At 36.8% G+C, this 20,972-nt stretch overlaps 1 protein-coding gene across 1 annotated transcript in view; it reads left to right on the forward strand.

Annotated features, from left to right (window-relative positions):
- OVCH1 (ovochymase 1) overlaps positions 1-20,972 on the forward strand; it is a 72,948-nt gene that overhangs the window by 25,750 nt on the left and 26,226 nt on the right. The window contains 8 exon segments of the mRNA XM_058557398.1: positions 1,359-1,513; positions 8,338-8,494; positions 8,808-8,903; positions 12,275-12,499; positions 16,669-16,794; positions 17,783-17,918; positions 18,691-18,703; positions 18,705-18,816. Of these exon segments, the coding sequence (XP_058413381.1) occupies positions 1,359-1,513; positions 8,338-8,494; positions 8,808-8,903; positions 12,275-12,499; positions 16,669-16,794; positions 17,783-17,918; positions 18,691-18,703; positions 18,705-18,816 (1,020 nt within the window).

Raw genomic sequence — 20,972 nt, forward strand, 5'->3', positions numbered from 1 at the left:
CACTTTGCTGGAGCAGGACTGTCCTTCCATCACTTTCTGGACTACACAGTTTTATCATCTCATTGCACTTAAATGTCCTTGACATTATTTTATGTAATCATTTTCCACATCTCACCCATTAGAGTGGGAGCCTCTGGGAGGCAGATCTCTGCCTAATTTACCACTCTCTCCTCAGGGGTAGAAGTCTGTCTAGCAAGGATAAACACTCAGTAAATATTTATTCATGGGCTGACTTCAAAGCCCTTGAATAAACATGCCCATTCTCTAACACCTTCATCCTTCACCAGCTCGATGACCACCAGACAACTGAGAGGTGGTTACGGTCTTATAAAAGATGAAGTCGTTCTTTCAATCTCAGAGAGAAAAGGAGTTCTTGATTTTGAGACATAATAAGCAATGCTGATGAGGATGGTCCCTGAAAAGAGGATTTTAAATACATTAAATTATTTATATATTAGATTAATACATTAAAAAGAGCACAAGATTTAAAGTCTGACTTAGGCTTCAGTCCTAGTTCTGTCCCATAGGTGCTAGGAGGTCAAATTTCAGAGCTCTGACATTTTTACGTGTGAGATCAGTGTGGTAACCCACCTCAAAATGTCATTGTGAGTCTTATTAGGTTGGAGTAAAGGATTTTATAAATATTAAGGTACAATATAAGTGTAAAGTAATTTTTAATTTTTCCAAAAAGGTATAGGTCTATAAAATACTAAATTTATCTTTTTTTAATTAGTCATAAATCTGAAGTGACAGAATAAGTCATGCAGAATGCATGTTAACATAGGCCTACCTGAGGGTCAGGTAGCAGAAGAAATTCTTCCGTGTTCATCATTAGTATCATCTTAAATTGGAGTTGAGATTAGGCCTCAGTGATAATAGAGAAAAAAGAGGAAAATGATTTTAGTTCGTTTTAGGAAATCATATGAACATATTGTTATTATATATTTATAATATATATTTGCATAAAATATTTATATGTATAAATATATAATTATATGTATTTATAATATAAATAATGTATAATAATTCATATCTTGCTGAATTTCTCTTTCTGAATTCTTATGTAGCAATATTTGAAACACTAAAATTTAAATCAGAAATAAGCTAGAAAAAAAGTGTTTCTGCTCCTGTTCTCCTGCCATTGGATTTCCTTTACCAAGATGCCACATCTGGAAACGAAGCTATACTACACAAGAAACTTGTATTTTTTGATTCAGTATTCTACATCAGCTTAGGCAAAACTAAATGATTGCAATTATATTGGTGCAGAGCAAGTCTGAACTTAAATATATTTCTTTAACATCACTTGGTGCTTACTTCATTATCAAGCTCTTTTTCTGAATCTATTTCTTAATTAGATAGTGGCCTAGCAAGTCGCTTACAGCAGATTCAAGTGCCCGTGTTAGGAAGAGAGGTCTGCGAACGCACTTACTATTCTGCTCACCCAGGAGGGATCACAGACAAGATGATCTGTGCTGGCTTCGCAGCATCTGGAGCGAAAGATTTCTGTCAGGTGAGAGGATTCTGATTTTGCAGGGGAAGATAGAAAATTGTCATCTGCTGGAGATTCTCCTTAGACAAGAAAAAACCACTCTCAAAGCCACAGACAGCCATCGTAGCCTGCACCTCGCAGCATCACACCACACCACAGCCCAACGTGAAGGCCAGTAGGAGAAGAGGAAGAGTGAGTTACTTAATCCAAAGTTGCTGAGATGGCGGAGAGTGGGCAGAAGCAGCTGTACAGCCAGAAGGGCAAGATGGGTACGTAGAGGAGCTGATGAGGAAGGTAAGAGATGGCAGCACCAGTCAACTGGCCTGCCGGTGGGAAGATGTGTTCAGATATATTTAAGGCTTTGGGAAAAGGGGAATAAGCAAATAAGGATTCTAAATTAGTGTGTCCTACTTATAACTTAGGAGTTTTATTGTTTTAAATTATCTCCTGTGTACTCACACTTAATTTTCCTCCACGCATTAAAATAAAATAATCACAAAGAAGAAAATGAGAACTTTTGAAAAAATGGTTTTCATATGCGGTGAAAAATAGCAAAAACAAAGCAATAGTTTAACTTCAGTGATATTACAGAGGCACAAAGCTGTACAGATGTATTCACATGTCAGTCGGGCAAGCATGCTATTGGCAAGTTCAGAATCAACTAAGAAAAAGACAGGATGTGAATGACTGGATTGCAAAACACCACCTTTAATATCCACAACACCAACTGAGGAATGTGACTACAGGTATACAACCAAAAAAGGGTTTCTAACACTCTGTAGCCCACCTTTAATGCTAGTCTGGATTAGCATGTAGGGGAAAGTTTGGGTCTGAGAGCAGACAAACTTCTCCATATTTATCATTTCCTACTGGTCTAGAGTAAAGAGGGAAGAAAGAATGAATCTCTGAGTCTTTGCTGCTTTTTGATAGTTTTTTTCCCCAACTCAGTTAAGAAACATGAACCAGTAGATGTCACCTCTATGCAGAGAAAACTGGGCATTAATCTGGGTAGAAGTCTTTCCATGTGAAAATATGAGGAGAGAAGGAAGGAGGCCCCCTCTTAACACTGAATATAAATTTATTGTAGTTAAACCCTTTTGAGCTGTCAGGCACTACTCAAATTTGTATCTTATGTATCTTAATTTGCATTCCCAAGAAGCAGACCCTGAGACAAGGATTCAAGTGGTCTATTAAGGAAGTGCAGGTATCACTAGCAGGAAAGAGAGGAGGTGGTATAGGGGAAGGAAGGTAGCCAATCTAGGATGTGCTACTAAGCCAGCTACCACTGTGAGGGTCTGAGCTTAACCCTGCAGCGATGCAAAATACACACAGCATATTTGTCCCACCCAAGGGGTGAGGGAGCTGAAATATTGATACACGACTTCTCCAAAGTCATAGCTTCAGAGCTGCAGGGGGAGTACTTCCTACACTTCTGGCCTGCCTCATGGGTGGGCTGGAGGGGGGAAAGCCCTTAGGCACAGAGGCAGGATGTGGACTGCAAGATCTGAGGAATGTGGGAATGGCACTCACACAGTCTGCTAGAGGACATAAACGTTATATTATAAAAACCAAATAGAAAAGTACTCTGAACTAATATGTTCATTCTTCCCCTTTTGAGAGATGGTTTTTCTTCCTGCTTTGAATCAAGAAAATCACAAATGGCTCTACTGTCTCTGTCATATTTGACAGCATCTAACATTAAGAGAAGACCTTAATTTGTATCAAGAGAGCAAAGAAGAACGAGGTAGGGAATGAGGTCCATGTCAGAGGTGACCCAAATATCGTGCTCTCAGTTGTCACCTATTCTTATTTCAGCTGCATCCAACTGTCACTTTGACTGCAGCATGACCAAATTTACAGTCAATACAAGGGAAGAAAAATAGGAGTTGAGATTCTGAGTAATAAATGCAGCTAATGTTCTTCTACAGAGAACACTGAATTACTAAAAGGTGACTTCAGAAACTTGCTTAGATAAAATGGGCTCTAATATTTCTGTCAGGTAATTGGTTTTTACCCTCTTGTGAATGCTCAGAGGTAATGGACCTGCTAATGTAATTTCTCATCCAGGAAGGTGAAAATCAGAATGTTGGAATGCAGAGATGTGGGAGTGTCAGATATGCAATGTAGAATCTTGTGGTTCTTTGCTCACAACAAATTTTAGATTTTAGATTTTTTTAAAATTTCAGGTTCTTTGGCCTACAAAGTGATCTCTTTCTTCACAGTGATGTGTAACCTGTTCCTGCTGACTTTTCCAATCTATTTCATACTTCTGTCTACTTGATTACTATATTGTAGCCACACTGACTGCCTTCTAACTCCCACCTCGCCACATCCTTGCCTATCTTGGGGCCTTTGCCCAGATATCAAGTCTGCATAAAATGCTATTCCTCCAGGTTTTTGAAAATTTGGCTCCTTCTCATCCTTCATGTATCGGCTCAAATGTTATTGAAACTGCATACACATACGTGTGCATGTAAGTATGCTCACACCTACCTTTATTCTCTAGTTTTCGCCCTGAATATTTTCTCTATATCAATTATCACCATCTAATTTGTTTATACTCTGTCTTTCTCAGAATTCCTAGCTCATGGTAGGCACTGAATAATTTTTAAAGTAATTAATAGGTACCATTTGTTTACTGAATATTTTCCATATGCTGGGCCCTGTGATAGGCACTGGCAATAGAAGATAAATTAGACAAGCTCTTTCACTATTGTGAAATGTTTCTAATTGCCTGAAAAATTCTATATTGGGTATGTGTTGGTACTGAATGAATGAGTGATTAAAAAAAAAACCAAAAAACCTGACTTGACACATTAGATCATTTTCAAACTGGAAGAGGGTCTTAAATATAATCTTATTTTATGTGGAAAAAAATGGGCCCAGAGAAAATTTTAATTGTTCTACATTACAGACTAGGAAATTATCTCCTTACTCCACATTTAGGATTTCTTCTGGGAACTTCTTCATTTAACATAAACAGCTATATCAAATATGTCATCAGCTCAGTTTATATTTTAGGAAGACAATTCAATTAAGGATTTAGTTTGGTCCTAAACACATTATGCAAAAAAAAAAAAAAAAAAAAAGGCCTGATTAAAAATCAGAAAGGCTACCTTAAAATGCAAATCCTATGTTGTAAGGGTTGTTTTTCTTTTTTTTAGTTTTGAGATATAATTGACGTATAACATTGTGTAAGTTTAAGATAAACAATGTGATGATTTGATACACTTATATATTCTTAAATGCTTACCACCATGAGAGTTAGTAAACACCTCCATCACCTCACATAATTACCATTTCTTTCTTGTGCTGAGAACATTTAAGATCTACTCTCTAAGCAACTTTCAAGTATGTAATAACAGTATTGTTAACTATAATCACCATGCTGTACATTGAACTTGTTAGTCTTATAACTGGAAGTTTGTACCCTTTGAGCAACATCTCTTCATTTTCCCCGTCCCCCAGTGCCTGGTAACCATCATTCTGCTCTCTGTTTCTATGAGTTGAGCTTTTTTAGATTCCGCATATAAGGGATATACAGTATTTGTCTTTCTCTGTCTGACTTTTCACTTAGCATAATGTCCTCAAGGACCATCTATGTTGTCACAAATGGCAAGATTTCCTTCTTTTTTCGTGGTTGAATAATATTCCATTTTATATATATATACCACCACTTCTTTATCCATTCATCCTCTGATGGAAAAATAGGTTGTTTCCATATCTCGGCTCTTATGAGTAAAGCTGCAATAAACGTGAAAGTGCAGATACCTCTTCTATATCCTGTGTTTATTACCTTTGGCTGTATACCCAGAAATGGAATTGTTGGATCATACAGTCATTCTATTTTTGATTTTTTGAGGAACCTCCATGCTATTTTCCATACTGGCATACCAACTTACACTCCCACGAACAGTGGCAAGGGTTCCCTTTTCTCCACATCCTTGCCAACACCTTTTATCTCTTGTCTATTTGATGATAGTCATTCTAACAGGTGTGAGGTGATATCTCATTATGGTTTTGATTTGCATTTCCCTGATGATTAGTGATGTTGAGCACCTTTTCATGTACCTGTTGGCCAGCTGTATGTCTCCTTTGGAAAAATGTCTATTCAGATCCTCTGTCCATTTTTAAGTTGCATTGTTTTTTATTATTGATTTGTATGAGTTCTTTAAATATATTAGATATTAGCCCCTTATCAGATATATGGTTTGCAAATATTTTCTCCCATTCCATAGGTTGCCTTTTCATTTTGTTGATTGTTTCTTCTGATGTGGGGTAGAATTTTAGTTTGATGTAGTCCTACTTATTGATTTTTGCTTTTGTTGCTTGTGCTTTTGGTGTCATATCCAAAAAACTGTTGCCAAGACCAATGTCAAGGAGCTTTTTCCCTATGTTTTCTTCTAGGAGTTCTACAGTTTGGGGACTTACGTTTAAGTCTTTAATCCATTTCAAGTTAATTTTTGTGAGTGGTGTAAGATTGGGGTCCAATTTCATTCTTCTACACATGGTTATCCAGTTTTCCCAATACCATTTATTGAGGAGACTATCCTTTCCCCATTGAGTGTAGATGGTCCCCGACTTAACGATGGTTTAACTTACGATTTTTCGACTTTAAGGTGGTGCAAAAGCAATACGCATTCAGTAGAAACTGTACTTCAAATTTTGAATTTTGGTCTTTTTCTGGGCTAAGAATATGTGATACAATACTCTTTCCTGATGCTGGGCAGCAGCAGTGAGCCACAGTTTCCAGTCAGCCGTGTGATCACGAGGGTAAACAACCGATACACTTAAAACTATTCTGTACCCATACAACCATTCTGTTTTTCACTTTCAGTACAGTATTCAATAATTACATGAGATGCTCAACACTTCATTATAAAATAGGCTTTATGTTAGATGATTTTGCCCAACCGTAGGCTGATGTAAGTATTCTGAGTGCGTTTAAGGTAAGCTAGGCTAAGCTGTGACGTTCGGTAGGTTAGGTGTAGTAAATGCATTTTTGATTTATGATATTTTCAACTTATGATGGGTTTATTGGGATGTAACCTCATCATAAGTTGAGGAGGATCTGTATTCTTTGCTCCCTTGTCAAATATTAGTTGGCTATATATGTGAAGGTATTTTCCTGGGCTCATGATTCCGTCCCATTGGTCTATGTATCTATTTTTATGCTAGTACCACGCTGCGTTGATTACTATAGATTTGTAATATATTTTGAAATCTGGAAGTGTGATGCCTCCAACTTTGTTCTTTCTCAGGAGCACTTTGGCTATTCGGGGTCTTTTGTGGTTCCATATGAATTTTAGGATTGTTTTTTCTATTTCTGTGAAAAATACAGAATTCCAAATACAAAATTGGAATTTTGATTATGGACTACATTGACTCTATAGATGGCTTTGAGTAGTATGGACATTTTAACAATATTAATTCTTCCAATCCATGAACATGTGATATCTTTCCATTTATTTGTGTCGTCTTCAATTTCTTTCATCAAAGTCTTATAGTTTTCAATGTAGAGATCTTTCACCTCCTTGGTTAAATTTATTCCTAAGTATTTTATTCTTTTTGAGGCTATTGTACATGGTATTGTTTTCTTTATTTCTTTTTTATATATTTCATTGTTAGTATATAGAGACACAACTGATTTCTGTGTGTTCATTTTGTATCCTGAAACTTTACTGTATTCGTTGATTAGTTCTGACAGTTTTTTGGTGGAGTCTTTAGGATTTTCTCTATATAAGATCATATCATTTGCAAATACAGTTTTTCTTCCTCCTTTCTGATTTGGATACCTTTTATTTCTTTTTCTTGCCTGATTGCTCTGGCTAGTACTTCCAATACTATATTGAATAGAAATGGTAAGAGTGTGTTCCCTTGTCTTTTTCCTGATCTTAGAGGAAAAGCTTTCAACTTTTCACTGTTGAGCATAATGTTAGCTGTGGATTTGTTATATAAGGCCTTTATTATGTTGAGATATGTTCCATCTGTGCTCAATTTGTTGAGAGTTTTTATCATGAAAGGATGGTACATTTTGTCAAATGTTTTTTCTGTACTATTAAGATGATAATATGATTTTTAACTTTCATTCTATTAATGTGGTGTATCACATTTAGTGATTTACATATGTTGAACCATCCTTTATCACTGGAATAAATCCCACTTGATCATGGTATATAATCCTTTTAAAGTACTGTTGAATTCAGTTTGCTAGTATTTTGTTGAGGATTTTTGCATCTTTGTTCATCAGGGATATTGGCCTGTAATTTTCTTTTCTTATAGTGTCCTTATCTGGCTTTGGTGTCAGGGTAATACTAGTCTTGTAAAATGAGTTTTGGAGTGTTTCCTCCTCTTTAATTTTTTGGAAGAGTTTGAGAAGGGTTGGAGTTAATTCTCTTTTAAATGTTTAGTAGAATTCACTAGTGAAGCCATCTGGTCCTGGGCTTTTCTTTGCTGGATGTTTTTCCTTACTGATTCAATCTCCTTACTTATATTGGTCTGTTCAGATTTTCTATTTTGTCATGATTCAGTCTTGATAGCTTGTATATTTCTAGGAATTTATGTATTTCTTGTGGGTTATCCAATTTTTTGGTATATAATTGTTCATAGTAGTCTCTTATGATCCTTTGTATTTCTCTGGTATCAGTTGTAATGTCTCCTCTTTCATTTGTGATTTTACTTATTTGAGTCTAAGTATTCTAAGTTATACAAATAGACAAAGGATAAATTTTTTAAAAATTAAAGAAATGTGTTATGAATACATTATTGGTTATTCCTGTTCCAAAATTGAAAGCAGGAGTTCTGATTAAAGTAATTTTCTAGAAAGTGTTTTCTTGGTATTTCAGGGAGACCCTGGAGGGCCATTAGTATGTAGACATGAAAAAGTTCCCTTTGTCCTCTATGGCATCATCAGGTGGGAAGCTGGCTGTGCCCAGCCAAGGAAGCCAGGTGTATTTGCCAGGGTGAGTGTCTTCTTGGACTGGATCCAATCCAAAATCAAAGGTAAATATTTTTCAGATGTAATGAAAACAATGCCTCTTTCTTTTAAGTGGGTTTGAGAGAAGTGAGTGTGGTAGAAATCAGCATTATGAAAGAAAAGACCCTAAAGTAGTATTTCATTTATCTTAGTTTCTAAGCACGTTCAAATTCTGTAGGACTAAGTTCTCCCTTGGGCAGAGTTAGGGTAAAACTGATCTTTTCTGAGCTGCTTTAATCCTAGATTTGCATTCTCTTTTGACAAAAGCTGCTTTGGTACAGACTACATTTTGTTTTCAGGCTTTCATCTTTATTTTTAACATGTTCTCTCCAGATACAGGTCCTGCTTCACTTCAGATAAATAATGAAAGGAAAACCTTAAGAAGACAACAATTGCCACCACCCACACCTTCAACAGACAGTAGGTCTGGGCCAGGTAATAGATGTTCATGTTATCCCATTAATACAGCTAGTAAGAACTTAGCAAAAGGCATTGCATGTCTAGGTTCACTAATTTTCTTTGGAACACTATACTCTGTATTTTCATTCTGGTTGGTAGTTTAAGCTGAAAGAAAGGAGAGTTGTTATTGTGACTGTCTGGGGATCTTTTCTACTCCATAGATACAGCTGTTGCAGGTGAAAAAAATTAAAAATCTTGTGGTTGTCAACAAGTGCTTGAATTTTGGAGAAGTGCGTAGAATTCTCCTGACCTCTGAGCTATTTATTCCTATATGAACAAAGATCGTTAGACTTGCAGGTATCTTGCGAGATGAAGACTCTGGATGTGAGATGACCAAGACCAGCATCAGGGTTAGTGTTTCTCTTACTTCTCTCACAATTGTCAGTGTTTGTTTGCTAATAGGATTTTGACTTTTCGTTAAAAGCAAACAGCAACTGGAGAATTAGAAGTCTGTAATAGACTTGTAGGGAGATGAAAGTTCTATGATACCATAATTCTTGGTTTCCAAACAGTCAGGGTATTTCCCTTTTCACCCATCTCTGCCCTACCCACTGCCACATACACTCAACCCCAGTAGACAACTGGGAAAAGTTGGACGAAAATTGAAGAAGATGCACAAGAGAGGGAGGAGAATTGCTAGAGGGATGACCTTCAGTCAAAGACAGGCGATGAGATCTAGCGCCTTGTCAGAAGGATTATTCTTGGATAGGAGCGCAGCGCAGTTCATCCATAGTTGCTGGATGGAAGGCAGAATATTTAGGCACTGATGCAGGTGTATGGGTAGCTTGTGGAGTATGGACACCGTGTGGAGATGGGAGCTTCTGGCAGTTCTCTTCTAATTGCCTCTATTTTCTCAGCAGATGAAACCGGGAGTTATGGAAGAGGGTTTGAGGGTTTTAAGAAAAAAAGAGAAGATCTGAAATAGTTCTTTAAAAAAGTGATAAAGTACGTGAACCAGGAAAATGTAGTGTGATTGTTGGGCAGCATAAAAGCCTCTGAGATTAATGATCATAAATTTGGAGGAAGACTAACCAGTTAGCTTAGTTGTATGTTTTCCTCTGGAGACACTGAGGGGTACTATACAGATGCAGAGCAGATGGAGAGTAGATTCAATCAGAGTGGGTTTTCCCAAGTACGCAAGTGTATAAGGGAATTGAGTGTATGCATGAGGAAGGGATTAAAATGATGGATCATTGGAAATTTAAGCTAGGAAAAGAGTGAAGCAAGCATGTGAGATGAGTTAGAGACAAAGAAAAGGTGCTAGGACAAATGAATTACACGTCTCAAAAGGTGGGAGGAGTGTTAGAAGAAGCTGAAAAGATAGAAGGTTGTGGCTGGAGAGAGTGGTGCTTGAAACTGAGATTTTGGAAGGCTTGGAGTTACTACTAATGACCAGGTCTCTAGGGACTGACCATTGAGATGAGTAGCTGATGTTGTGTGGAGGACAAGATCATTGCAGTAAAGCTGAGAAATCGAGAAGCTTCGGTGCTGGAATCATCATCAGTAGGGCTGTGGAAATCAGCAAGATTTCTGGCAGGAATAGTGTTGGAGAAAATGACTGCTAAAATCTTCTAGGAATGAGGAGGAGTAACTCAGGGACCAGTTGTGGGTGGTATGGTGTGACAACACAAGAGTCAGAGACAAAGCAAGGGTCAAAGAGTCATACATAGATTAAAAGTAAATCTGGAATTGGGGTTGAGGTGGAGAGCGCAGTTAGGTCCAAGATCCTAAAACCTAATGATTTCAATGGCTTGAGTTTAGTGAACAATTTCACTGAGTACCTAAGTAAGTTAATATATTTAAAGCACTTGGATTAGGGATGGCATGACCAATGATAAGAGTCAATAAGTGGTGATGCTCATGACCATCTAATGTAGTCGTTGAACTGTCCTATTGAGGCCATTAGAAAATGAACATTGTTAAAATGTAGAAAAGATATTTCTCGTTTGTATATAGTCAGAAAAACTTACGCACGCTAAAGAAAGTTTTATATACGAAAGGATATTGTTTTGTGTTAGTTCTATGAATGTTTTATGAGATAAAATGTTAGGACTATGCCACATTTAATACCCACCCACTCCCACCACTTGCTTTTTACACAAGGGAATTAATGGATCTTAGCAATAGTTTTTTGAGATTCTTACCCCATTTATATAAAAAGCAGTGACTGGTTGGGAATTCCTTTTCCAGGTAGACTTGTCACGGAGGATTCATGTGGAGAGGAAAAAAGATTGATAAGATTGGAAAGACATGTTGGGGCCAGACTCCGAAAGACCTTGCATGCTGCTCTACTTTAGTTGCTTTGAGCAAGGAAAGAATTGAATTCTTTTGTTTCAGACACTAACTATCACCAGATTAGAGGGCATGGTAGGCGAAGATTAGAGACTGGGAAATCAGTTAGGTTACTGTTAAATCAATGCAGACCTAATACATATCAAAATTAGATCATAGTAGCCATATAAATAAAAAGGAATATTTATAAAGAAATAATAGAGGAATAGGCAATTAAGTAGAATCCTGAATTCTTGTAGCATTTCGTTTCCTTTCTGCCACTCTTCATTCTACTGTTCATAAAAGTATATTTACATCTGTGTCTCTTTGGTTAGATTATTAATTTCTCTATGGCAGAGCATATATGATAACATATGTATTAATTAACTAATACTCATACATTAAAATGAGTTAATTGGAATATAGAGTATTTCAATTTGTAATTGCTCAGATTTTTGTTAAGGAAATAGACATAGAGGAAGAGGCAAGAGTCGAGTATGTAACCTGAAGGAGCAGAAGCTGATTACAGGGTCGGTGGGCTGGAGAGCTACTGGCATCTGAAGTTCTGCAGTAGCCCTGCAGGTCCAAAGTGCCCTTGGACTTAAGAACAAATGGAAGAAGGGAGAGACATTCAATTGTATGCAGCAAATTCTCCTTTTCTTGGCCTCAGTCACAAATTCCACGAAGGTAATCATTTGTCCCAGCAAGATAAATGCTCAGTGAAATTAGTGAAGCTTTTAGGAACAGATCTTCAGTTACATCTCGAAGAGGGAAAGAAATGAAAACATGCTGGGACTAGAGAATACAGTCCACTGTGCATGTTCTGAGAAATTTTAAAAATTCGGTGAAAAGTAATTTTAAATAATTATGATTTAAATTCTACTCCTACAATCTCATTTCAAGAAAATAGGACACATTAAGTGGGATGATCTTTTTTACCCAAGAACTTGTAACTGATAGTAATAAAGTTTTAATTTTCTTCTTACAAACCTAAATTTTTCAAGTTTGTGATAGAACCTCATTTTTCTTTGCCTTGTTTATGTTGGTCCCTGGTGTCCGTGTATTCTGAATTGCAGGCTGTTACTCTGAAGTGGAGCTAGAAGAACCCAGAGGCTTATTTTCAACTCCAAGATATCCACTGGATTATAGAGGAAAACTGGAGTGTTCTTGGGTGCTCCGAGTTTCACAGAGTAGGATGGCAAAATTTACGGTTGAGTATCTGTCACTTCCTGGGTCTCATACGTGTCGAGATTCAGTTCTCACTATTTCTGAAGAAAGCCGCAGTGAGAGAAGGATGTCCGGTAATCCTACTGGCATTTAAACTTTGTGCTGGGAGCCTTTCTGTAATAGGCAGTTAATGATCAAGAGAGAGTTTGACCTGGTAATAATACTACCAAAATATTGATTCGTGTAATTTGTCGTTAGTGCCATTGAGTGGATTCCGACTCCTAGTGACCCTGTGGACAGCAGAGCAGAATGCTGCCTGGTCTCTTTTTGTTCCATCCTCTCACCTCCTGGTGCTGTATTAGACAATGCTAGGCTGCTGCTGATAGAGTTTTCATGGCCAGTTTTTTCGGAAGTGGGTGGCCAGCTCCTTCTTCCTAGTCTGTCTTAGTCTGGAAGCTCCGCTGAAACCTGTCCACCATGGGTGACCCTGCTGGTATTTGAAATACCAGTGGCATAGCTTTCAGCATCACAGCCACACACAGCCGCCACAGTATGACAATTGACAGACAGGTGGTGTGGTTCCCTGACTGAGAAACGAACCCAGGCTGCAGCAGAGAGAGCACCGAATCTTAACCATTAGACCACAAGGGCTGGGTTGATCCATGTAATAGGCGTACCTTTTTTTTCTAGGTACACTTACTATATTCCAAATTCGAATTTACAGAACAGATGTACTAAAGGTTGAGTGTGTGTGTATGTATGTGTATTCAGGAAAAAAAAAAAAAGACAAGAAGGCCAAACTTCTTCAAACATAGCAGAACCATGCCAGAATGCCAGAAATGTATCTATGATAGAGAAGGAGTTAAAAATGATTAAAACTCGGGCTGAGAGGGGGTGTTGAGTTTTAACATAAAGCTCTTTATGTTAAACTCTTTAACATTAAAGGGTTTTTAAATGGCAGATTTAAAAAGATTTGCTAATAGCATGTCAGCTGTCATTTCATTTCAGGTACAGGCAAATCTGTTTTTGTTCAACAAAACAAACTTGCCACTTCTTGTTTGTATGGGTATACTACAGGGTTTTGGCTCTCAGTAAAGAGGGAGGTGAGAGAGTGTTGGAAATAATTTAGTTGATGGGGAAACCTGGAAAGAAAAGACGTTTATGTATGTTATTGTGAGTGTGCGTGGTACATGCACATATACACGTGTTTGATTCAGGAGAATATGGAGGCCAGGAAAAGTGCTTTGAGGGTGAGATTATTTTTTTAGGATAAATTCTGAGAGATTAAATCATTGATTTAGAAGGCACAAATATATTTATTTAAAGAATCTTGCTCTATAAATACTATTTCACGTAGACTACGGAAAAAACTTAACTGGCCTACCCACTTTACACGTTTCCCTTATGATCAGATCACCTCCCCCATCCACATTAATTAAAACGGTCTTCAGGGTCTTCTTGTCACTGGAATAAAATCCACATGACCTAGCATGGCCTTTTGCCTCCCTCTCACACTCATCACACTCCAGGTACTTTCATACTTCGGGGCCCTTGTCCATCTACTTCTCGCAGCTCTTCAAGGAGCTCCTTCTCATCCTTGCCCCTCACCTCCCTCAAGTCTTGACTGTCATCTCACCTTCTTCATGAGGCCTGCTTTGACTGATGTAACCTGCATCACCCCTGCCTCTGTGCTTCTTGGTGAATGCCCTTTTCTTGGCACTTATTGTCCTCTAACGTATGATGGGTTTTTTTTTTTTTTCATGTGTATGGTTTGTCTGTGTCTCACGGTTGAATGTGAGCTCCATAAGGACTGAAACTTTTCTCTCTTCACCTCAAGAATCCCCGCTGCCTAGAACAGTGCCTGACACATAGAAGGCATTTAGTAAATGAGTGAATGACCGAAAGGTCGCCTCCGCAGAGAGGCCTTCGCAGTCGACAGCAGCATCATGCGTTCCCTCCCAGAGTCATTTTCTATCGGATTACGCTGGTTATTTCGTTTGTAGCCATGGTCTCTATTTGAAATCATCTTCTTCATTTCCCTGACTAAAATGAAAGTTTCAGTAGAGCAGAGATCTTGCTATTTTGTTCTCTCTGTATCTCCCCAAATTGGGATAATGCCTAGAGACTCAGAACTTTTTTTTTTTGCATGAATACATATTGCTAAATTACTCTTAGGAAGACTGAATCAGTTTTCACTGCCATTAGCAATATATGAGACCTCTTTCACCATGCCCATAACCAAATATCTCAATATGATAGGCACTTTTACTTTTTTTAAAATCATTAATGGGGATAAGTATTTCTTTCATATGTTAGTTAGCTATTTGTACTTTCTTATTTCTTGTCATTACCATCCATTTTTAAATTTGAATATTGTTTTTATTGGTTTAGAAGAGCTTTATGTATAATGATTTTTTTCTTTGTCAAAAGTTATAAGTGCTTATTCATAAGGTTGTCATTTGCCTTTTTGTTTATTATATGTTAATGTAAACATTTTAAAATTTATTGGTTTAGATCTATCCATATACATCTTTGATCTTTGATTTGCCTCATTGCTTTTATTTTTAAAAATTCATTCCCCATTCTGAGGTCAGGAAAAAATTAATTAAAACAAAACTTTAATCTTGCTGAAATGTATTTTCTCATATGGTAAAGTGACTTTATGTCTGCTTCTTTTAAAAAAAATATTTTCTCTCCAATTTATAGCATTATCTTTATCATATACTAGAGTCTCATATAGAAAGAAGCATTTTCTAAGAAAACCTTCCTTTATCATTATTAGCTATTGAAAACCATGCTTGACTTTGTTGTAGATTAACTAGGGAACCCCTATAATTTTCCAACCTAGCATTTCTTTGACTTGAAATTGTCAGCTTGACCTTTGTGGAATTGTTCTGTCTCTTCAGATGATAGCTAGCAGAACTGCAATACCGTAATGGAAATATTACCCCTTACTCAAGTCGGATAGTACTTTTCTGTACTGGAAAATGCTATCTTTTTCCCTGTGGGAGCCAGCAACTCATTCAAGAGCTGCATTCATCTCTACTTGCTACAAATAAATATTTGATCGTTCTTCAAATAGTATTTCAACATCATTTACCCTAATATGTTATGCCAACTAATGTTTTTTCTTCTTCTTGGATATAATCTCCTCTCTCCCTTCCTCCCTACAAATATCTGTGGAGTGCCTACTGTAGGCCAGAGATTGACTTTTCTGGGTTGTGGAGATCCAGTAGTGAGCAAAGTGGACAAAAACATCCCTGTCCTTACCAAGCTTATATTCTAGTGGGGAGAGGACACACAATAAGATAAAATAAAATATACAATATATTAGGTAAAAGAGCTACGGGGGAAAATGAAGTGAGAAGGGAGAGAAAAAGTATCTGGGATGTAGGTGCCGTATAGTTGTATGTAGTATAACCAGCAAATGTCTTTCTGAGCAGGTGACATTTAAATAAATGTTACAGAATGATACTGAATTATTCTTTTTTTTTTTTTTTTTTTGGTGAGGAAGATTCACCCTGAGCTAACATCCATTGGCAATCTTCCTCTTTTTTTTGCTTGAGGAAGATTAGCCCTGAGCTAACATCTGTGCCAGTTTTCCTCTATTTCGTATGTGGGTTGCCTCCACAGCATGGCTGATGAGTGGAGTAGGACCATGCCCAAGATCCAAACCCACGAACCCGGGCCACCAAAGCAGAGCGTACGGAACTTGAACCACTCGGTCACAGGGCCGGCCCCCCTGAATTATTTTTAATAGTGGATGAGTTTGACTCTGAGAAACTCACAGGTTCCACACCTTCTTAATCAACCCTCTGAAGTGTTTTAGAATTATGGTTATAATTTTCCCTTCCATCTTTGACATTGGTTCTCAAAGTAAAGCAATCAAAAGAAGACTGATGTTAGGGGAAGAATAAATTTTCAAGTAGAAAGTTTCCATTGTGGATTTTTGCAGTGAGATATTTTTAATAAGTAGATTACTTTTCGAGGAAAAAAATGGTACATTAATGTCATTTTAAAGATAAAACGATTTGTTACCTGCTGTCCTTCAAGGAAGCAGTGTGAGATAGTAGCCTATGTTGGGTATTGGATTCATGGACCTGGGTTCGGATCCTGACTCCTCATTCCACCAGTCTGTGACTTCGGGGGAGTCATTTGAGTTCTGGAGCCCTGTTTCCTCATTTTGCAGAGTGGAGTAAATTCCTACCTCATAGGTTTCATTAATTGCTATGCCTAAAGTAGAGAAACGGCTAAAAACGAACGTTCTTGTTTTTTATTAGATTTGATTTTTTTTTTAACCTAGGTGAATTATGTGGAAGAAGGCTTTACCTAATGATTTTCACGAGCTCTGGACCACTGGTGAGGGTGGCATTTCACTCCCTTGTGCAAGGCGCTTTTGGCATAAGTTATATTGTCTTTAGAGTCCAAGGTATGTTTGGTCATTTTAAAAACTTATAAAGTTAAAAGTCAATGTTTTTCTTTTTAGGAATATTTCAAAACTTATACATTGTTTTGTAAGAAGTTATGTGTCTGTGGTGAGTCAGTTTATGTTTGAAAGGAAAATCTATTTAAGTGACCTGAGATTGGTCAGGTCCAAAAGAGAAACTGCTCAGTGGATAACTTGATTGACTTATAATCATCCAGAATTGTGATTTCTAAACATGGCTAAGATATGTTGATTGCAAGATAACATTTTTGACTGTGATTTTGATTTTACACCACAGAGAGCTTTTCCTGCGGCCCTAATTCTTGTGGATCAGAAGATTTGGGTTCTAAATCTTAGCTGGCTGATTAGCTCTGGACGATTTATTATTTCTCTATCAGGATTTTCTTTATAAGTGATATAATAATAATAAAAGGTTAGAATGAGTTTTGAAACCAAACTACACAAATGTTAGATGCTAGCATCATAAATGTAAACTCGATGTAATTCAGAGTTATCGGATTGCATTTTAAAACATGTGATTAGTGAGGCTTTTTGACTCTTGATGAGTGTGGGTAACCAAAAGCTAGCTTCTCTCTGTGGCACCGAAAAGCATTGCAGAGATATATTTTGGAAAAAATTAAGTGAATAATAAAGAAAAGCATGCTTATCACAGGAAAGGTTTTTCCTAAAGAACTACATTAAGAATGTTGCTTTTAGAAGGAATTGTGCAAGGAACTGGTATTATCTGTAGTTATCCCACATTATCTTCCATAGACCCTAGGCTATGCCAAAGATGATTCTGAGAGAGGTGCTGGTTTTCTGTATCTTTAAATGTTTCAGATAGAGACTTTTCAGTGAAACTAACCACTTCCTGTTAACTTATTTCTAAAATAATTAGGAAGGAAAGCTGACTGCTCTGATCTGAAAAGACATTTAACAAGCCTCTTAAAAAGTAGTTTTATTCTCAATTTCCTTTCTTCTTTATTTCTAGGTCCAAAGAGCAGTAAAACTACCAAATTTCTCCAGAGTTCAAACCAAGAGCACGTGGCCACTTGTGAGGATGTTATTCTGACCAAACCAGCAGGAATCATACAAATCCCAAGATATTTTCACAGAACCACTATGAGGTGAGGAAGGAATATTTATTATGATGAAAGAAGTTTGTGCAAGATCACCTGACAAGCAGCAACACTTGGTATTTGCTTAAGGCATTATTGTCTACCTCCCCTTCTAAAGAATAGATCTTGAGGTAATCCCTGATCCAAGGCCTTCAATATCCAAAAACTGAATGTAAGATTATCCGTGTTGATGAACTGTCTCAACAAAGGAGACCATTTATTAGGTAAAGTGGAAAATCAAATCTCTGTCAAAGAGTTTTAGAGATTGAAATAAAGTATGTAAAACCTGTGGCACATGGTGCTTACTCAATAAATAGTGCTTAAAATGTCACAAAGGAAAGAGAAATTTCCCTGAATTAAACATTAGAATAAATTTAAAGTGAGAAATGAAAAGTGAAGACTTATATAATATCAATCCTAAATTGATGTGATTTGGGGGAGTTTGGGGCATATTCTGGCAAGAATAGGTCCTTAACTCTTACAGATTGCCAATCAGAATTTAGAGTAATATGCATGATTGACCAACCGTTCACCATAATGGGTGAACTTAGTTAAAACTTCTGACAAATTAAGTATTAGAGAATATTTTTTAGTTGTTATAATTTAAAGTAAAAGTCTTTTTTCAACCAACCACCAAGAAGCAGATGGAGTCAATAACAGTGACTCACTGAGTGATGCATTAAATTCTGAACAAAGTAAATAACAGTATATGCTGTTTGGAAAGCATTTCTGACTTTCATCTGTGCAAAGCATTTCTGGCTTTCTTTCATCTGTGCCATAGTTGCCGCTGGAGGTTTATTAGCCCCTTTAAATCACATCGTTCGCCTTGATATTATCAACTTCCAGATGAAACCAACACCCTTGGCCTGTCAAGGTCACCTGTGGGTTTATGAAGGATTTGGATCAGGCAAAAATTAATAGGTAACTAATTTCCCATGAAGAACTATGCTATTGATTTTCCTTTATGAAATATTCTTAGATTGTTTTATATTCATTGTGTGACTTAGAGATGACATAAATTAGTCTCTTCTTATGTGATGTTGAAATAGTCTTACTGTCAGTATTTTTTTTGTAATTGAGATTAACCCGAACACTCTCTCAGATTAAGTTAAAAATAAAACTCAACTATATGTTGCTTACTTGGGTCATATCTAAATTAAACTTGCCCAGAAATACTAAAAATAAAGGACGAATAAAGTAGTTTTAGACAAATGTAACACAAGAAAATTGAGAGTATATTTATCAGGCAAAATAATATTCATAGACAAGGCATTAAAGGGGTTTATCAATTAGATATTAGCCAGAAACCTGATTACAGTGACTTAAATTTATTATTTTGAAAGAAAGAGAAATCCAGAGATAGGCAGATGCGCCACTATTTCAACAGATCAACTCTGTCAAGGCTGCCATTACTGCAGTTCCCTTGGACTTTTCCTAATGGTTCCATACTGGCTATGTCAGTTCTCACTATTATACTGGAGAAAAAAAGGAAGGAAGTGCACAGGGAAGGATTATCACCATGGAGAAAGCATATACATTTCCAAGAATGCTGTAGCAGATTTAAGTCTCTTGGGCCAGATTTGTCATATGGCCACACCTGACTGGGAGGTGACTAGAGAAAAGGAAAATGGAAACAGGGTTTGGGCTGGCTGACCAGTGTTACCCAAAGTGATAGGATATTGCAGTCCAGAGTTCTGGAATCTGATGGTCCTGGGTCCAGATCTCAGATCTACCACATAGTAGTTCAGTGACTTTGGGAATGTTCCCAAAGCTTTTTGAGATTCAGTGTCCTTATTTGTGACATGAGGATAATAATATCTACCAGTAACTTTTCATGTGATTTACAAGAAGAAATACCCAACTATCACCACCACACGCACATACATGTGTGTTTTAAATTCCCAAATTACTTAGTCAAGGATACAAATGCCCAATGAAACAAGGTGACTGCCCATAGGGAGAGGATGTGTGACATTTTGCTGGCCTTTGACTCCCTAACAACAACCCAGATACCAAAGTCACTCTCCACTTAGGTGGAGTCCTGCCGAAGTTGATAAAACAGCCAATTGCTAAACCACTGTCATTTTATTCTTTGGACTTACATTTCTATCCCAGAAGTAGGTTTACTAACAATCTTTGTGTTTCTACTTAAGGGAATGTTAATAAACATGGTGCTTTCCTGGTTCCTGAGACAATTTAGCATCAACAAAGCCATAACTTCTTATGGGGAGAATGCAGAATCTGGGCCCAGGATCCTTGGAAATTATCTATGCTTCTTCCTTTCTTGCTTTACTGAATATCACTTGCACTGCCTCATGAGGTTGTTTTGAGAATTAAATGAGAGAATGCATATTAATCAACATAAAAGAAACCAAGCTTCTGCTCTGCTTGAATTAGAAATATATATTTTCATTCCTATTCTTAAAATTGTGCTGCTTAGAAAAAAAGATTAGATTGTTGTATCCTTATTGCCTCTTTATTAATAGGATGTCAGAGTACACCAAGTTTGGAGGAACAAAGAAATAAAGAAAAAGAGGGAAAGAATACATTGGCTTTGTTATTTATAATGTCAATGAACTATATATCTGTTGTTCTTTACTTAGAATTAGTGCATAAAACATATGTAATATTTCCTATCTCCTTCCCAAAAAAGTGTTATGACCCTATTTCAGTTTTTGCAGATAAGGCTCACAAGCTCTAGGGGTTAACTCAATGCTTGAGGTCGATAGATTATTCAATGAATATTTAACATAACCAACTGTGATATATCCCAAGAATGCAAGGATAGTTTAATACTGAAAAATGTATTATGTGTCATATAACTAGGTCAAATTAAGAAAAATAGATATAAATTAATTATACAACAATCATCTCCTCAAAACCATTCCAATAAAAATTAGTTAAAAGATATGATGGAAAAATCATGTCAATTATAATTAGCAACAAAAAAACCACATAACTAGGAATAACTTTTAAATGAAATGTTAGATTTATTGTGCAAATGTAAAACTTGACACACGCACGCACATCTGAATAGAGAAATGTACGATGTTCTAAAACTGG

This window comes from Diceros bicornis, chromosome 17, assembly GCF_020826845.1.
Source record: "Diceros bicornis minor isolate mBicDic1 chromosome 17, mDicBic1.mat.cur, whole genome shotgun sequence".
In the NCBI taxonomy this organism is placed as follows: domain Eukaryota; kingdom Metazoa; phylum Chordata; class Mammalia; order Perissodactyla; family Rhinocerotidae; genus Diceros; species Diceros bicornis.